At 37.8% G+C, this 18,606-nt stretch overlaps 1 protein-coding gene across 4 annotated transcripts in view; it reads right to left on the bottom strand.

Annotated features, from left to right (window-relative positions):
* LOC128699442 (uncharacterized) overlaps positions 1–18,606 on the bottom strand; it is a 69,603-nt gene that overhangs the window by 21,300 nt on the left and 29,697 nt on the right. For all 4 annotated transcript variants that reach the window (XR_011391331.1, XR_011391330.1, XR_011391332.1 and 1 more), the window contains 11 exons: positions 17,453–17,674; positions 16,888–16,989; positions 16,074–16,166; positions 15,606–15,689; positions 15,135–15,224; positions 11,244–11,333; positions 9,981–10,058; positions 8,354–8,470; positions 7,258–7,371; positions 1,532–1,617; positions 110–166 (listed from right to left, as the gene is read on the bottom strand). Coding sequence is in view for 1 of the 4 variants with exons in the window: in XM_070080992.1 (XP_069937093.1) it covers positions 110–166; positions 1,532–1,617; positions 7,258–7,371; positions 8,354–8,470; positions 9,981–10,058; positions 11,244–11,333; positions 15,135–15,224; positions 15,606–15,689; positions 16,074–16,166; positions 16,888–16,989; positions 17,453–17,674 (1,133 nt within the window). In the remaining 3 variants the exon portion in view is untranslated. The remainder of the gene's footprint in view (positions 1–109; positions 167–1,531; positions 1,618–7,257; positions 7,372–8,353; positions 8,471–9,980; positions 10,059–11,243; positions 11,334–15,134; positions 15,225–15,605; positions 15,690–16,073; positions 16,167–16,887; positions 16,990–17,452; positions 17,675–18,606) is intronic.

Here is an 18,606-nt window from a genome sequence, read left to right as displayed (position 1 = left end):
CTAATGATCTAGGAATTACAATAATCCATGTCATATTAGAGAAATATTTTTGCAACATATTACAGCACAAGGTCAGGTGTCAAATAAAAAAATTCACTGCTGAACTTACGTGTCGCCATCCTCATCCTTTTTAACAAGCTCTTCGTTTGTTATCCTTGCCATCTGCCTGAAAGACAGGATAATTATATTTTTATATTTATGTTGTCTATCAGTGGACATTTAGAGAGGATGGAGCAAAATAGATTGACTTGGAGGGTGTATAAATCTGAAAGTTAAGACACATGTGCAACATCTGGATATCTTTATTGTAGACGTTTCGCCATCCAGTGGCTTTATCAATACAGATTCTAGGACATAATAGGAAGACAGTAGAACTATATACAAAAGATGAGGTAATCAGTCCCTCGGCCTTGGAGTTAGCGTTCACAGCATCGTGGTGGAGGAGAATCTGGAGCAAAGGCAAGAAGACTGGCGTTTATATAGGCGTCAGTGGAAGGGACGGGCAGCAGACGAGGGCAGTCACTGGTAGGCGGGATTCCCCAGTGGAAGTAGGTCCTTCCCAAAGAGATGGGTTAGTTGCAGCAGCCGTGAAGAAGGTCTTGTAGATGTCCTCTGAACCAAGATATATATAGTTCTACTGTCTTCCTATTATGTCCTAGAATCTGTATTGATAAAGCCACTGGATGGCGAAACGTCTACAATAAAGATATCCAGATGTTGCACATGTGTCTTAACTTTCATATTGTCGGTATTTTATACCTTTCTTGCACAACTTGTCAGACACTGCAACATCATGGAATCTATTCCATCAATCTATTCAAGATTGATGGACTGACCACATCTACTCAAGGTTGAGGGACTGATTACCTCATTCTCCTCCTGTTCTTCAAGATTCTCCTTTGTATGGACTGATGAAGCCACTGTGTGGCAAAACGTTTCCTCAAAGATACCCAAGAGTTGCACATGTGTCTAATTTATCGACAATGTTGTGGCCCATTTTAGACAAATCGTAAAGGAACGGGAGGTACAGAGCTCTATGGACAGATTTGTTGTGCGACAGAGGTCCAGTGACTCTCAAGCTGGTCCTAGTGGCATTAAAAGAAGAAGGGAAGTAACCCCAGAAAAGGACTTGCTACCTCAAGTCCTAATGGAAGGGGATTCCCCTTCTAAATACTAACACCATCCACACTCTCCCCTCCTCCCATCCCATCAATCATCACCAGATCTTCATTAAAGGTAAGTGTCAATTATTCTATTGTTATTGTAATTATTCTTTTGCATTAAACTTAATATTTCATGTGGTAAAATATTTTTTTCATACTTTTGGGTGTCTTGCACGGATTAATTTGATTTCCATTATTTCTTATGGGGAAAATTGATTCGCTTTTCGATATTTTCGGTATTCGATGAGCTCTCAGGAACGGATTAATATCAAATACCGGGGGTCCACTGTATATATATTGAAATATACACTGTACATTGGAGGTAATAATAAAGACACTGCAAGAAAAGTTTACAAATATTACTTTACCTGCGAGCTTCTCTGAGACGTCTTGGGTCAGGAACCATCTTCCACTCTGTGTCAGGCATTTCTCGAAGTACAAGACCTTGGGAATGCTGAGAAAAGTAAAATAAACATTCAATAACAGAATGTCTACTGTTGTACATCAAATAAGGAAAATCTAGTTTTTCTTATTCTCTTCATGAATGCTACCTTGCTCACATTCCAACAGTACATGGTCACAAAAACCACTTCCCTCCACTCACTCCTAATGTAATCATTTGGATCACTGACTACAAGTTGTAGTTGTACTGGAGGCTTGATCCTCTGCTATTATCATGATGGATGCACTACCTACTTATATCCACCTAGATGTCATTATTAGCAGACTTGTTGAAAGGTAAGCCAGAAGCAAGAAAAATTTAGAGAATGCTAAAAAATATAAAACTGAGGGTAGCTCACAGGAGGAATTCTCTATAAATAAGTTTGAGGCTACTATGAGAGAGAAAAAAATCACACCAAACAGAGAATAGAAGAAAAACTGTGCTACAGTATTATAAGTTTCCAAGACAAAAAAATGGCAAATCTGTAGACATCTTGTATATCAATGTAAACATCTTGTATTTATATATGTGGGCTAACCTTAAAACAGATTAAAACTGAGAAAAAAAAAATGAGTTCAGTATCAAAGGTCTGATGAACATGTTGGTACTGTATTAAAGGTACTGTTTGAAAAAATACAGCACTCAGAATGGAGAAATGAAGGAAGAGTGGGGAGAAATAGTACTACTGTAGTGAAGAATCCTTCAAGTGAGGCATATTGATGAAGTATTCTTAATCCAAGGAAATAGAGCTATCCTCGCATTCATCAAATCAAATCTGATTACTTATAATACCAAGGACATTAATGAGTTTAGCACTTCCATGAATATAATGTAGTAAAAAATTCTTTTTCCATCTCATAAACACGCTAGATAACAGGGATATCTTGCTACTCCTACTTACACTTTGGTCACACTTCACAGACACACACATGCATATATATATACATGCATCTAGGTTTTTCTCCTTTTTCTAAATAGCTCTTGTTCTCCTTTATTTCTTCTATTGTCCATGGGGAAGTGGAAAAGAATCTTTCCTCCGTAAGTCATGCGTGTCGTATGAGGCGACTAAAATGCCGGGAGCAATGGGCTAGTAACCCCTTCTCCTGTAGACATTTACTAAAAAAGAGAAGAAGAAAAACTTTATAAAACTGGGATGCTTGAATGTGCGTGGATGTAGTGCGGATGACAAGAAACAGATGATTGCTGATGTTATGAATGAAAAGAAGTTGGATGTCCTGGCCTTAAGTGAAACAAAGCTGAAGGGGGTAGGGGAGTTTCGGTGGAGGGAAATAAATGGGATTAAATCTGGAGTATCTGAGAGAGTTAGAGCAAAGGAAGGGGTAGCAGTAATGTTGAATGATCAATTATGGAAGGAGAAAAGATAATATGAATGTGTATATTCAAGAATTATGTGGATTAAAGTAAAGGTTGGATGCGAAAAGTGGGTCATAATAAGCGTGTATGCACCTGGAGAAGAGAGGAATGCAGAGAGAGAGAGAGAGAGATTTTGGGAGATGTTAAGTGAATGTATAGGAGCCTTTGAACCAAGTGAGAGAGTAATTGTGGTAGGGGACCTGAATGCTAAAGTAGGAGAAACTTTTAGAGAGGGTGTGGTAGGTAAGTTTGGGGTGCCAGGTGTAAATGATAATGGGAGCCCTTTGATTGAACTTTGTATAGAAAGGGGTTTAGTTATAGGTAATACATTTTCTTAAAATAAGAGGATAAATAAGTATACAAGATATGATGTAGGGCAAAATGACAGTAGTTTGTTGGATTATGTATTGGTAGATAAAAGACTGTTGAGTAGACTTCAGGATGTACATGTTTATAGAGGGGCCACAGATATATCAGATCACTTTCTAGTTGTAGCTACACTGAGAGTAAAAGGTAGATGGGATACAAGGAGAATAGAAGCATCAGGGAAGAGAGAGGTGAAGGTTTATAAACTAAAAGAGGAGGCAGTTAGGGTAAGATATAAACAGCTATTGGAGGATTGATGGGCTAATGAGAGCATAAGCAATGGGGTCGAAGAGGTATGGGGTAGTTTTAAAAATGTAGTGTTAGTGTTCAGCAGAAGTTTGTGGTTACAGGAAAGTGGGTGCGGGAGGGAAGAGGAGCGATTGGTGGAATGATGATGTAAAGAGAGTAGTAAGGGAGAAAAAGTTAGCATATGAGAAGTTTTTACAAAGTAGAAGTGATGCAAGGAGGGAAGAGTATATGGAGAAAAAGAGAGAGGTTAAGAGAGTGGTGAAGCAATGTAAAAAGAGAGCAAATGAGAGAGTGGGTGAGATGTTATCAACAAATTTTGTTGAAAATAAGAAAAAGTTTTGGAGGGAGATTAACAAGTTAAGAAAGCCTAGAGAACAAATGGATTTGTCAGTTAAAAATAGGAGAGGAGAGTTATTAAATGGAGAGTTAGAGGTATTGGGAAGATGGAGGAAATATTTTGAGGAATTGTTAAATGTTGATGAAGATAGGGAAGCTGTGATTTCGTGTATAGGGCAAGGAGGAATAACATCTTGTAGGAGTGAGGAAGAGCCAGTTGTGAGTGTGGGGGAAGTTCGTGAGGCAGTAGGTAAAATGAAAGGGGGTAAAGCAGCCGGGATTGATGGGATAAAGACAGAAATGTTAAAAGCAGGTGGGGATATAGTTTTGGAGTGGTTGGTGCAATTATTTAATAAATGTATGGAAGAGGGTAAGGTACCTAGGGATTGGCAGAGAGCATGCATAGTTCCTTTGTATAAAGGCAAAGGGGATAAAAGAGAGTGCAAAATTTATAGGGGGATAAGTCTGTTGAGTATACCTGGTAAAGTGTATGGTAGAGTTATTATTGAAAGAATTAAGAGTAAGACGGAGAATAGGATAGCAGATGAACAAGGAGGCTTTAGGAAAGGTAGGGGGTGTGTGGACCAGGTGTTTACAGTGAAACATATAAGTGAACAGTATTTAGATAAGGCTAAAGAGGTCTTTGTGGCATTTATGGATTTGGAAAAGGCATATGACAGGGTGGATAGGGGGCAATGTGGCAGATGTTGCAGGTGTATGGTGTAGGAGGTAGGTTACTGAAAGCAGTAAAGAGTTTTTACGAGGATAGTGAGGCTCAAGTTAGAGTATGTAGGAAAGAGGGAAATTATTTCCCAGTAAAAGTAGGCCTTAGACAAGGATGTGTGATGTCACCGTGGTTGTTTAATATATTTATAGATGGGGTTGTAAGAGAAGTAAATGCGAGGGTCTTGGCAAGAGGCGTGGAGTTAAAAGATAAAGAATCACACAAAGTGGGAGTTGTCACAGTTGCTCTTTGCTGATGACACTGTGCTCTTGGGAGATTCTGAAGAGAAGTTGCAGAGATTGGTGGATGAATTTGGTAGGGTGTGCAAAAGAAGAAAATTAAAAGTGAATACAGGAAAGAGTAAGGTTATGAGGATAACAAAAAGATTAGGTGATGAAAGATTGGATATCAGATTGGAGGGAGAGAGTATGGAGGAGGTGAATGTATTCAGATATTTGGGAGTGGACGTGTCAGCGGATGGGTCTATGAAAGATGAGGTGAATCATAGAATTGATGAGGGGAAAAGGGTGATTGGTGCACTTAGGAGTCTGTGGAGACAAAGAACTTTGTCCTTGGAGGCAAAGAGGGGAATGTATGAGAGTATAGTTTTACCAACACTCTTATATGGGTGTGAAGCATGGGTGATGAATGTTGCAGCGAGGAGAAGGCTGGAGGCAGTGGAGATGTCATGTCTGAGGGCAATGTGTGGTGTGAATATAATGCAGAGAATTCGTAGTTTGGAAGTTAGGAGGAGGTGCGGGATTACCAAAACTGTTGTCCAGAGGGCTGAGGAAGGGTTGTTGAGGTGGTTCGGACATGTAGAGAGAATGGAGTGAAACAGAATGGCTTCAAGAGTGTATCAGTCTGTAGTGGAAGGAAGGCGGGGTAGGGGTCGGCCTAGGAAAGGTTGGAGGGAGGGGGTAAAGGAGGTTTTGTGTGCGAGGGGCTTGGACTTCCAGCAGGCATGCGTGAGAGTGTTTGATAGGAGTGAATGGAGACAAATGGTTTTTAATACTTGACATGCTGTTGGAGTGTGAGCAAAGTAACATTTATGAAGGGGTTCAGGGAAACCGGCAGGCCGGACTTGAGTCCTGGAGATGGGAAGTACAGTGCCTGCACTCTGAAGGAGGGGTGTTAATGTTGCAGTTTAAAAACTGTAGTGTAAAGCACCCTTCTGGCAAGACAGTGATGGAGTGAATGATGGTGAAAGTTTTTCTTTTTCGGGCCACCCTGCCTTGGTGGGAATCGGCCAGTGTGATAAAAAAAAAAAAAACTTTACATACTACAAAAATTAATAATACAGTTTATGAATTAATGGAAGAGTGGACAGATTTGAACCATTTAGTAGGCCAGAAGCTGTAACCACTTTTACAACCAGGACTTGTATGATGTGGCTGTATCAATGGCACCAACTGTAACCCTACTGTCTCATCCCACAGCCCCTCAAGCTTTCACAGTACTCCATCTATTCTCATACCTCTCAAAGTCATAGAGCAAATAAGCTCAAGACAAGCCATAATGAACAACTGTCAGTGAATGAACAGAAGAATGGATGGGGACTCAAACCATAATTCATGCCTGAGTGGTTACAGTATTAGACCTGATATATGAATGAACGATGGTGCAAGTCCCTGTCCATTCTTCTGTTTATTTATTGACAGTTGTTCATTATACCTTGTCTTGGGTTCATAGATTATATAGCTTTAAGGAGTATGAGAGTAGATATTACATTAACCTTTTATCTTGTAATTAAACAAACTGCTGTCATTCCACCTATATCATACCTCAACTATATCATACCAAACTATTTTTCACTGATACACAAATAACCCGCACATAGAAGAGAGGAGCTTACGACGACGTTTCGATCCGACTTGGACCATTTCCAGTCACAGTATTGTGCCTTTTTTTATTTATTTTTCACTGAACTCTTGACACTCCAAACTTATCTACAGCACTACACTATCTACAGCAGTCTCACTCACTTTAACATTTTGATCCCCCACAATAATTCTCTCATTTGGCTCAAAACAATGAAGAATTAACTGCCCCCTCTTTCACAGGTGGAATACTGCATAACTCAGGCTGAGAGGAAGAATGGTCAAGCCTATGTGATTTCCCAGTCAACAGGTTATATTATGGGGCAGTATACTAGTAAATAGACAAATTATTCTCTCATTTTTGGATCAAAACTCACTAAGCATTCACTTAACATCTCTCAAAATCTCTCTCAAACACCTCTTATTACCTAGGTACCTACACCTTTACTGTAACCCACTTCTCCCATCCCATCTTCATTCTAAGCCACATAATTCTTGAACTGACCCACTTATCCATCTTTACATTCCATAGGTGATCATTCAATACTGCTATTCCTCTAGTTCTGATTCTCTCAGATATATCCAATCTAGTCCCATTTACCATCTTCCCTCATTGAAATTCTAACCTTATTACCTTTGTTTCACTTAGTGCTATTACATCCAACTTCTTTTCATTTGTAACATTAATAATCATTTCTTTTTATCTCTAGTGCACCCATCTCCGACTAAGAGTTGTTGAGAAAACTTGAAACAAATACAAGTAACAAAAATGAAGATGCTTACAGATGCAGGTATATTGTCGTATTCTATCCCAGGTTCCAGTGTTTGAAATGAATTAAACATGGGAGGTGAAGGCTCTGAACTGTAATTCAAAGTCTGAGAAGTGCCTCTCCTCATCTGCAAGAAAACAATGTCAAATTATTATCTCCTTATTCTGATGCAATCCAGTGCAATATGCATGACCTAAATGGTTACTTCTGCTAAATAATCATAAACTAAAACCTAATGATTGACTAGAACACTTACAAAAAATATCAATAAAATTTATTGAAAAGAAAAAGTTACAATACAGTGGCTGGAGCAATTCACAACTAAACTACAATTTGTAGTGAAAGTTTAGATGGTATTTCAGTTTGTCCTAGACCCTTATCATATACTTTACAATGGTCCAGGATGGACCAAAATATCAAAAGTTTTCCCTCCAAATTGTGTGCAAGGGGACTGAACATACAACAGACGTGTGTGTGTGTGTGTGTGTGTGTGTGTGTGTGTGTGTGTGTGTGTGTGTGTTGGATTGGCATTAGAGGAGACGAATGATTTTTGGAACTTGACGAGCTGGTGGATTTTTGAGCAAGGTAATATTTTGTAAAGGGATTAAGGGAAACCAGTTAGCCAGACTTGAGTCCTAGAGGTGGGAAGTACAATGCCTGCACTTTAAAAGGAGGGGTTTGAGATATTTGCTGTTTAGAGTGACATCTGAACTGTCATATCTGTGCACCTCTGCAAAGACAGTAATATTGTGAATGGTGGTGAATGTTTTTTCTTGTTTGTCATCCTGCCTCAGTGGGAGACGACCAGTGTGTTCTGCCAATGTCAACATTTAAAACTCACATTTACTATGTGATCTGCATAATTTTTACTTATGAGATATATTACATATCAGTCTGCATTAAAACAACTTCTGATTGTTAATGATTCACGAAATCGTAATGACACGATTGCAAATGGTTAGTGGATGGTACAGTACTGGAAAAGCATAATTATTTTTTCACTAAAACTTTTAAGCCAATTTAAATAAATCTATAAATACTAGTAAAAACTAAATTACCTTTCAATAGTTATATCTATACATTAGTAGCATACACTAAAGAAAACGTACCTGCGAGATGTTAGTTGCAGGCACTTCAATCTCATCTGTCAAGTGCCTGATAATATTTTCTAATTCTTGAGGAGGAACAATAGTTGTTTCTTTGTTATTCATCACTTCATAAATTGCCTGTAATGACCAATATAAAAGCATTACAACCAATTTATTTTTTGAATCACAAAGTTGTTGATAAAGTATTAACAAAAATTTCCCATATCACTATATTCTCAATATCTTATATAATCTTACAGTGCGTAGCGTACAAACAAGTACTATAGTGGTTCACCGAATATCCACATTGTATGAGGCAGACGTATGTCTGTATATAGAGTGGTCCAGTTACATGACCCTGAAGAAGTACGTACAGGATTTTTCTTAACTAGTTCATTAGAACATGTCATGTAGCATTTTCATAGTATACATGAAAATATTCGATCTGAAAACAATTAAGAAATAACGAATCTGAATATTTTCAAAAATTTAATACAGTGGACCCCCGCATAACGATATTATTTCAATCCAGAAGTCTGTTTGGGTGCTGTTATAGATCGAATTTGTTCCCATAAGAAATATTGTGAATTAGATTAGTCCATTTCAGACCCCTAAAAATACACCTACAAAAGCACTTACAAAAATAAACTTACATAATTGGTTGAGTTGGGAGCTGATCGTTATCCGGGGGTCCACTGTATTGTACGTACATAAAATTCTTCACCACACTATATCAAAGAAATAGAAATATTCAAACCTACAACAAATAGCATAACATTGTACAGGTCGGCCAACACTGATCTGGCAATTGCTAATCTGCCACTAATTTCAGCTAGCGTAAGTATCGCACCCATTTTATGAGGTGCTTATTGATTGCAGTTAACTCTGGCAGAACAATACACAAGTTTCTTAAGGAATTTAATGGTCCCAGTAATGCCAGATTAGTGATGGTCGACCTGTACCAAAGAAATACATTTGGTAAAGATAGGAGGGAGAAGGTTAGTGGTGGAATATCCCATCTATATCAAAGCATATGGTGTACCTAACAGTTTCTCTTCAGCCCACTAAGATCAGCATCTGCTTCTCATCCACAGACCATAATTCAAGTTGTAAACACAATTCAGGTAAATAATGGTAAGTTGGAAAGTGAAATCTACAAGGTTCCCTCATTCTTTCTGGAGCAGATATGAAAGTTACTTTAGACCCAAGTGAAGGAGCATCGTCAGTCAGGGGCACTCCCGCCCACCTTCGCATTACCCACTTCTACTCTTCATGACACATCCACACCACTTCACAATTTTGAATTGTCTAAACAACTCAAATTCTTTTAATATACTGTATGCATTAGAGAGCAATAACATAGTTAACTGAGTGAGAGTTTTGGTAGGAATACTACCAACCCTCCTTCCCTCTCACAATATGCTCAATTAAGTGGTATGCCACTCACTATCTCCATGATTCTTATTGTCTTTTGTCCTCAGCACTGCTAGTGAGCACTAGACTGTACTGAACTGTATGTAATCCCTTAAATACAATCCTCTACTAAAATTTAAACCTTCATGACAAAAGTACATGTGTGTATTTTGTAACTTCATGTCAAACTGTGGCAAGAAACAAGCAATAAAATAATAATATTTGATATGCTTACTTCTAGAAGATAATTTATGTCTTGATCAGGTGATGGTGGACTACTACCAAATCCATGTTGATAGTTCTCATTTTCATCCTGAAAGGATTGAAATAACTAAAATTACATCACATGACTCAAGGTCACATTTTACTATTTAAATTCTTATCAACCAGAGAAGCACTATGAGACATGAGGGGTCACCAGGGCACATAAGAGAATCTAGGTTAAGACAACACAAGACCTTATACTGTACATGAACTGCCGAGAACTAAATCACTGTGAGTTACCCCTGTTGATCCTGTCTAGACACACGAGGTCAAGGTAGCAAAATGAAGATCTTGCTGCCCTACATTCCTTACAGCCTTTTTTTTTTTTAAACATACCAGCCGTCTCTCTCCGAGGCAGGGTAACCCGAAAATAAAAAAAAATTCTTCCTTTCACATTTAATAATTTATACAGAAGGGGTTACTAGCCCCTTGCTCCCATCCCTGCAGACATCCTGACAGCATTATTAAAAAATTCAGCTCCACATGAATTTAGCCCATGTTTATGGATATAATTAAGAAAGGCAGATAAATTAAATAAACAAGGAGACTGTCTATCTACCTACTAACTATATTTTCCATGCAATAAGATCACAGTTCCTTGATAATGTGAGAAATCACAAAAGCACTTGGAATTTCACTATTCTTCACAGTGGTTGTTCTGCATATATTTTCCATAAAATTGTTGAGATAAAAGATAATGTTTTATTTTAAATTAGTGGTACAAGTATTTTTAAACTCTAGCTATATTTGGAAATAAATGATATAAAATACCGACACAATGATAAAGCCCACTGTCGGGGTGAAACGTTGTCAATAAAGGATCACATTATACTGCTTATGCATTTATTTTTCTAGTTATATTTATTTTTTCTAAAGCATTAAAATTTTGATTATTAATCTGTATAATTTTTTACAAAATTTGAGATAAATAAGAGTGATTTTTCCAGTCTCATATATTTAAGTATTAGACTAAACCAATAAATTTTTATCAGTAATTTAAATAATTTCTATAGCATGAAAATGGGAATTAAAAGCATTAAAACTGCACTTTAGACTAATAAAAATCTATAATTAGGCTAGGTATGCACCAACACACAAGGCTAGGTACATCCTGTAGTACACCACTCAACTAATTCACTCAACTTAATACTATGCTAAATGGGGATAAATTAAGATGATATTCTTCAAAAATTGAAAGCTATTTTTTTTAATAATATAAAATACAAAAACTTACCGGACTAGATATTGGAGGGCTGTCGGGGATTATAAAACTACCTGTCAAGGACCCATAATAATTTCCATCTACGTCACTTGCAGGTGGAAGCTAGAAAATGATTTAAAAAGATGTCATTTGTATAGAGTGGAAAGTAAGAGACAAACACAATAAAATTGAACAAAGATAACTGCAATATAAAACACAGGAAGGGGAAGGAAGCCAATGGGCTTACAAGTTCACAGCCTAATGCAAAGTCACCTAAAAAAAAAAAAAAAAAAAAAAAAAAAAAAAAAAAATAATATTACAAGACTAATTAAAATCAGATTCTATATAATGTGAAGTACTATATTTCATTATTCTGTAATTTATGGCATACAAAGTTTAAAGACATCATATGCAGCGTCAGAAAAATTTCACACGTTAACATGAATCAGTAATGTTCAATTACCGACAGTAAATTATACAGCAGATTTGGCATGTTGGAGTGTGAGCAAGATAACTTTTATGAAGGGTTTAAAACCTGGATCCATTCATAACAGGACAGTCACTGCACTTCCTGGAGGTGGGAAGGACAGTGCCTGCACTCTAAAGAAGGGGCATGGATGTTGCTGTTGGAGGGTAATCTGAACTGTGATGTCAGCACACTTCTTGCAAGACAGCAATTGAATGATGGTGAATGTGTTTCATTCTTTGGGTCACCATGCCTTGGAGAGAAGGGGGGCCATTGAGGAAAACAAAAATGGCATGAACACTGGGAACTTGTAATATACACATCATTTCCAGAAAGTCTAAAGGTGATAAGATGTTAACAAATGTCAATACAGTTCCAAGTACAAAACTTTAATTACTTACACTTAAAAATATACAAAGTTTCAATGAATTTATAAATAGTGCTTTAAAGTAATTTATTGCAATTCATGCAGAACAGGATGACTAAGAGGGTATATAAATTTGGGGTGAAAGGAAGGAGGGGGTTGGGTCATCCCAGGAAGGATGACCATAACACAAGACACAGATCTCTTTTTGATATACCTCGTGTCCATATCACACTGTGTAAAAACTCCAAAATTTGGAATTCATTACCAGAAGATAATAAAGTAACCCAGTCTGAAAATCAATTTAAGACTATTCTCAAAAGCCACTTAATCACCCTAGACTAAATGCTATATACTCAGTACACACATACTCACTTATGTTATTCCCACATCATAATTTTTACAACCACTTTGAACCTTTTATCCATTGTTGACAGGAATATAATTGAATCATTGTTTTCACAAAAGCATTTTTTGAATATATGAATATATCTTTTCTTTCTTTCTTTCAACACACCGGCCGTATCCCACCTAGGCGGGGTGGCCCAAAAGGAAAAACGAAAGTTTCTCCTTTTACATTTAGTAATATATACAGGAGAAGGGGTTACCAGCCCCTTGCTCCTGGCATTTTAGTCGCCTCTTACAACACGCATGGCTTACGGAGGAAGAATTCTGTTCCACTTCCCCATGGAGGTAAAGGGAAATAAACAAGAACAAGAACTAGTAAGAAAATGGAAGAAAACCCAGAGGGATGTGTACATGTACGTGTAGTGTGACCTAAGTGTAAGTAGAAGTAGCAAGACGTACCTAAAACCCTGCATGTTTATGAGACAGAAAAATGGACACCAGCAATCCTACCATCATGTAAAACAATTACAGGCTTTCGTTTTACACTCACTTGGCAGGACAGTAGTACCTCCCTGTGCGGCTGCTGTCTACCAACCTACTACCTAGGAATATATCTTTTGTCTTATATAAATTATTCTTTCTTTCAACACACCGGCCGTATCCCACCGAGGCGGGGTGGCCCAAAAGAAAAAACCAAAGTTTCTCCTTTCAAATTTAGTAATATATACAGGAGAAGGGGTTACTAGCCCCTTGCTCCCGGCATTTTAGTCGCCTCTTACAACACGCATGGCCTACGGAGGAAGAATTCTGTTCCACTTCCCCATGGAGATAAGAGGAAATAAACAAGAACAAGAACTAGAAAGAAAATAGAAGAAAACCCAGAGGGGTATGTATATATACGCTTGTACATGTATGTGTAGTGTGACCTGAGTGTAAGTAGAAGTAGCAAGACATACCTGAAATTTTGCATGTTCATGAGACAGAAAAAAGGACACCAGCAATCCTACCATCATGTAAAACAATTACAGGCTTTCGTTTTACACTCACTTGGCAGGACGGTAGTACCTCCCTGGGCGGTTGCTGTCTACCAACCTACTACCTAGGAATATATCTTTTGTCTTATATAAATTAGATTCTTTCTTTCTTTCTTTCAACACACCGGCCGTATCCCACCGAGGCGGGGTGGCCCAAAAGGAAAAACGAAAGTTTCTCCTTTTACATTTAGTAATATATACAGGAGAAGAGGTTACTAGCCCCTTGCTCCCGGCATTTTAGTCGCCTCTTACAACACGCATGGCTTACGGAGGAAGAATTCTGTTCCACTTCCCCATGGAGATAAGAGGAAATAAACAAGAATAAGAACTAGAAAGAAAATAGAAGAAACCCAGAGGGGTGTGTATATATGTGCTTGTACATGTATGTGTAGTGTGACCTAAGTGTAAGTAGAAGTAGCAAGACGTACCTGAAATCTTGCATGTTCATGAGACAGAAAAAAGGACACCAGCAATCCTACCATCATGTAAAACAATTACAGGCTTTCGTTTTACACTCACTTGGCAGGACGGTAGTACCTCCCTGGGCGGTTGCTGTCTACCAACCTACTACCTATAAAATTAGATTCACTTATAATTAATAATCTACTGTACAACTATGATATAATTAATATTCTACTGTACAGCTATGACATAATTCTTAGTGTTAAGTAGTCTGTAAGACAATAATGTTAAGTCGGCCCATAATGCCTAGGGATAATAGAGGCTCTCTTTGCATTGCAACCCATTAATGTAAATACAAAATCTCAAGTACCATTTGCAAAGACGTAAATAAATAAATAAAGGGTTGAGGAATAACTCATGAAATCATAATAACACAATTGTAAATAAATTACAGAATAGGTGGGGTTTGAACCTGTGGCAAACTGAGTCCTAAGCACGGGCTTAGAGTTTTAGGACTCACTTGCCATGGGTTCAACCACCACCAATTCTGTGGTTTGGGAGGCTCTGAGTGTTCGGGGCTGGAACATCCAACAGGCTTGTGTGAGTGTATTAGGCTGGAGTGGAGACGAGTGGTTTTTATGAATTGGTGTGGAGTTGAAGGTGTGAGCAAGTTAACTTTTTATGAAGGGACCCAGGGAAACCTGGATCCCTTCATAAATGTTACCCTGTTGACACTCCAACAGCACATCAAGTTATAAAAGCCACTTGCCTAGTACTCACCCCTAACACACCTGTTGTATGTCCAAGCTCCTCACATACAAAACCTCCTTTACCCCCTCCCTCCAACCTTTCCTAGGGCAATCTCTACCCCTCCTTCCCTCAACTAAAGATATATACACCCTCCAAGCCATCCTATTTTGTTCCATCCTCTCTAAATGTTCACACCACTCTGCACCTCCTCCTAACCTCCAAACTATGAATTCTCTGCATAATATTCACACTACACATTGCCCTAAGTAACATCATCTGCACTGCCTCCAGCCTCCTCCTCACTGCAACACTTAAAACCCAAGCTTCACATCTACACAAGTGTGTCAGTACCACTATACTCTGATACATTCCTCTTTTGCCTTCATGGATAACTTTGTCTCCACAGACAACACAATGCACCACCCACCTTTTCCCCTCATCAATTTTATGGTTCACTTTATCTTTCGTAGACCTGTACGACGACAAGTCCACTCCTAAAGATGTGATCACATTCACATTAGCTTAAAACAAATGCAAGGTACAAAATGAAATTCACTCACATATGTAGGCATGTTGTAGCTGCATTCGTCAAGTGCTGCTGGGTGAGTAATCATAGACATGGGTGCTTCCAAAGTCCTATCAGGGACCATCTACAAAAAAAATAATTAAATAGTTAATGAAATATATTTTAGGAATACCAGCATACCATACGTGCACTTTAATGGTTGCCTCTGACTGTCTTGGGCAATGAATCACAACAAAAACTATACAATACATTTGTATTATAAAAACTTTCGTCATCATTCACTGAGTAAATTATTTTTGAGTCCCTCTACTTTGGTGAAATGGTTGATAACGTTTAAAAAAATAAACTGAAGTATTAAGAAAATGACATCAAATACCACTCATAAAACTGATGCAGTAAAATGAAGAAAGGTTACCTGTAATCACAAACAGCTAATCCAGCAAAAAAAAAAAAAAAAAAAAAAAAAAAAAAAAAAAAAAAAAAAAAAAAAAAAAAAAAAACTTACATTATATTGAAAGTTGTCTGGTAATACACCGTGGGTAGGTGACATATCCGGATAGCCTGGAGAGATTGCTTGTGGAGCCTGACACTAGGAAAGAAATTATTAAGTAATAAAATGCTACAATATTGGTTATTTTAAATCATATAAATATGACTAACAAAAGTTGTCCTAGTTCCCACAAAAGAAAATCTCATAACATAAACTATTGTAATGATGCACATCTTTGCTGCATAAAATTCAAAATTAAAATCTGAAAAGGAAAGTTTGAAAAACTGTATACTGTATTTTAAATGCCCAAACTATGCACGTACTAATTCTAAAGTAAGATAAGGAACAAAGCAGAATGGAACATCACTACAAAATTACCTATAAAATTAATTTTACTCATATCACACTAAAATAGAACAATTTTAATCTTACCGTGTTATAGTACACATACGCAAGAGAAACAGAGCAGAAAAAGTTCTATACCTGCACATGTTGGTGAATATAGTCCGTCACTCCTCCATGCATAGGTGAGACTCCTGAATATCCCGGGGACTGGGCATGCTGGGGAGTCAATAACTAGGAACACAAAAGAAAGTATCTATTAAAGAAAACTCAGTTAAATGGAGAAAAACTCCTCTCTCTCCCATTCTCACACCCTACCCCCACTTGAGTAGACATAGAAGTATGTGTCATATTAAATACGTACTTTCATAATTCTCTCTCTCTCTTTAGAGTTTGAATCTCAGTTAGCAAGGAGTAAGAACAGATTTTGTTGCATACATGTACAGCTACTTATTAATCACTTTCTCAAATATTTTTTATAGTGTTAGTAGATAAGATATTGATCTGCTATTGTTCAACTTGGTTTGATCACTACATTTGTAGATGGGCATCATTCGGGCTTTTTTCAGTGAGGAAAAGTACGTTCAAGTGATTTGTTTCCTACCACGGCAAGGTGACCCAAAAAATAAGAAACACTTTCATCATCATTCACTCTATCACTGTCTTGCCAGAGGTGACTCACGAAATCGTAATGACACAATTGCAAACAAACCATACCATGGGCGAGGACTGAACCCGTGATCAGAGTCATATGGAGTTTTGCAACTCTCTGATCACGGGTTCTATCCCTGCCCGTTGTATGGTTTGTCAGAGGTGCAGAAAAATTATTTGTACAGCTTTCTTGTAGATAATAGTATTTCTGTGCCACTACTAAAGGCAAAACCTTTCAACAATAAAGATACCCAACTGTTGCTCATTTGTCTTACTCATCAGAATCAACTTATCTACAACTTACCCCGCTGGAAGGAGCCCCAGCTGTAAAATTCCATAACTGACTCTCAGGAAAGGCAGAAGGAGCTTCATGACCAACATGATAATAAGCATTCTGCTGCACATTCTGCAGAAAAAAATACTTTTAAATTTGCTTCCCAATGTAAATCAAGAGCATGAAAGAAACCCAATATATACATAGACATATACCCATTATTGGGCTCTACACTTATAACTTCTACAGTCCTGCATCTACACACTCATACTGTATAATGTATTGTGCACAGTTGAATTAAATTTTCATTATTAAAAGGGTTAAGTTATGAAAATTTTTCATATGCAACACTAAAAATATGTTTATTATGTACATTTTTAACACAAGCAACTTAACAAGGCTGTGTTTTTCCAAAAACAACTTCAGTGAAACTTAATCTTTGGTATTTTTTTGCAAATAAAATACACTATGATCATTATTTTGTGTCTAATTTTACCATTAAACAGTATCTATTAATACAGTACATAGTACGTTCATCTCAAAAGCAAGAAACTCAAAATTAAGAAAAGAGCAATACATGTATAACAACACTCACTATTCCGGGTCCTCTCCGGACAAGCCTGAAAGGCTTCTCATTTACTTTGGGAAGCTCACAGTCATCATCTGCTGGATTTTCATCATCTGAATGATCCTCTTCCTCTTCTTCTTTCTCCACTTTGCTCTTGTCTCTGTTATAATCGTCTTCCTCCTTTTTGTCTTTATCTTTCTTAGCTTCTTTTTTCTCTTGTTCAACATTCAGTTTAGTAGGCAAATCTATCTGTAAAATGCCCAAGGAAACAAAACATAATTAGTTTTCATATTATGAAAATAAAAATTGCTGTAACTGAAATTTTAAATTATTTAAATAAGCCTTATACAATAGGACCCCCCATATCCGCAGGGGATGTGTTCCAAGGACTTGCTGTAGATATCAGAACTGGGATAGTAGCAAACCCTACATATAAGTCCAATCCATACCTATTATTAAGTTTAACTGATAAATCATGTACATTAAGAGGAAAATTATCACTTTTTCACTGATGGGAAGCACTTCACGGCTTCTCTTAGTCTTTGAAGAACTTCCACCATCACTACTATTGCACTCTGAGGCCATTATTAAGCAAAATTAAAGGTTATTTTCAGGCCAAGGCAAACCATAGACAACTGAAACCAAGGATACCAGACCTGCAGATACAGGGGTCCTACTGTATTAGCATCAATCCCGGACTCAAGTCCGGCCTGCCGGTTTCCCTGAATCCCTTCATAAATGTTACTTTGCTCACACTCCAACAGCACGTCAAGTATTAAAAACCATTTGTCTCCATTCACTCCTATCAAACACGCTCACGCATGCCTGCTGGAAGTCCAAGCCCCTCGCACAGGAGGTTTTGTGTGCGAGGGGCTCGGACTTCCAGCAGGCATGCGTGAGCGTGTTTGATAGGAGTGAATGGAGACAAATGGTTTTTAATACTTGACGTGCTGTTGGAGTGTGAGCAAAGTAACATTTATGAAGGGATTCAGGGAAACCGGCAGGCCGGACTTGAGTCCTGGAGATGGGAAGTACAGTGCCTGCACTCTGAAGGAGGGGTGTTAATGTTGCAGTTTAAAAACTGTAGTGTAAAGCACCCTTCTGGCAAGACAGTGATGGAGTGAATGATGGTGAAAGTTTTTCTTTTTCGGGCCACCCTGCCTTGGTGGGAATCGGCCAGT

Source organism: Cherax quadricarinatus, unplaced genomic scaffold (assembly GCF_038502225.1).
Source record: "Cherax quadricarinatus isolate ZL_2023a unplaced genomic scaffold, ASM3850222v1 Contig1419, whole genome shotgun sequence".
NCBI lineage: Eukaryota > Metazoa > Arthropoda > Malacostraca > Decapoda > Parastacidae > Cherax > Cherax quadricarinatus.
This window is presented reverse-complemented; position numbering and strand designations above follow the sequence as displayed.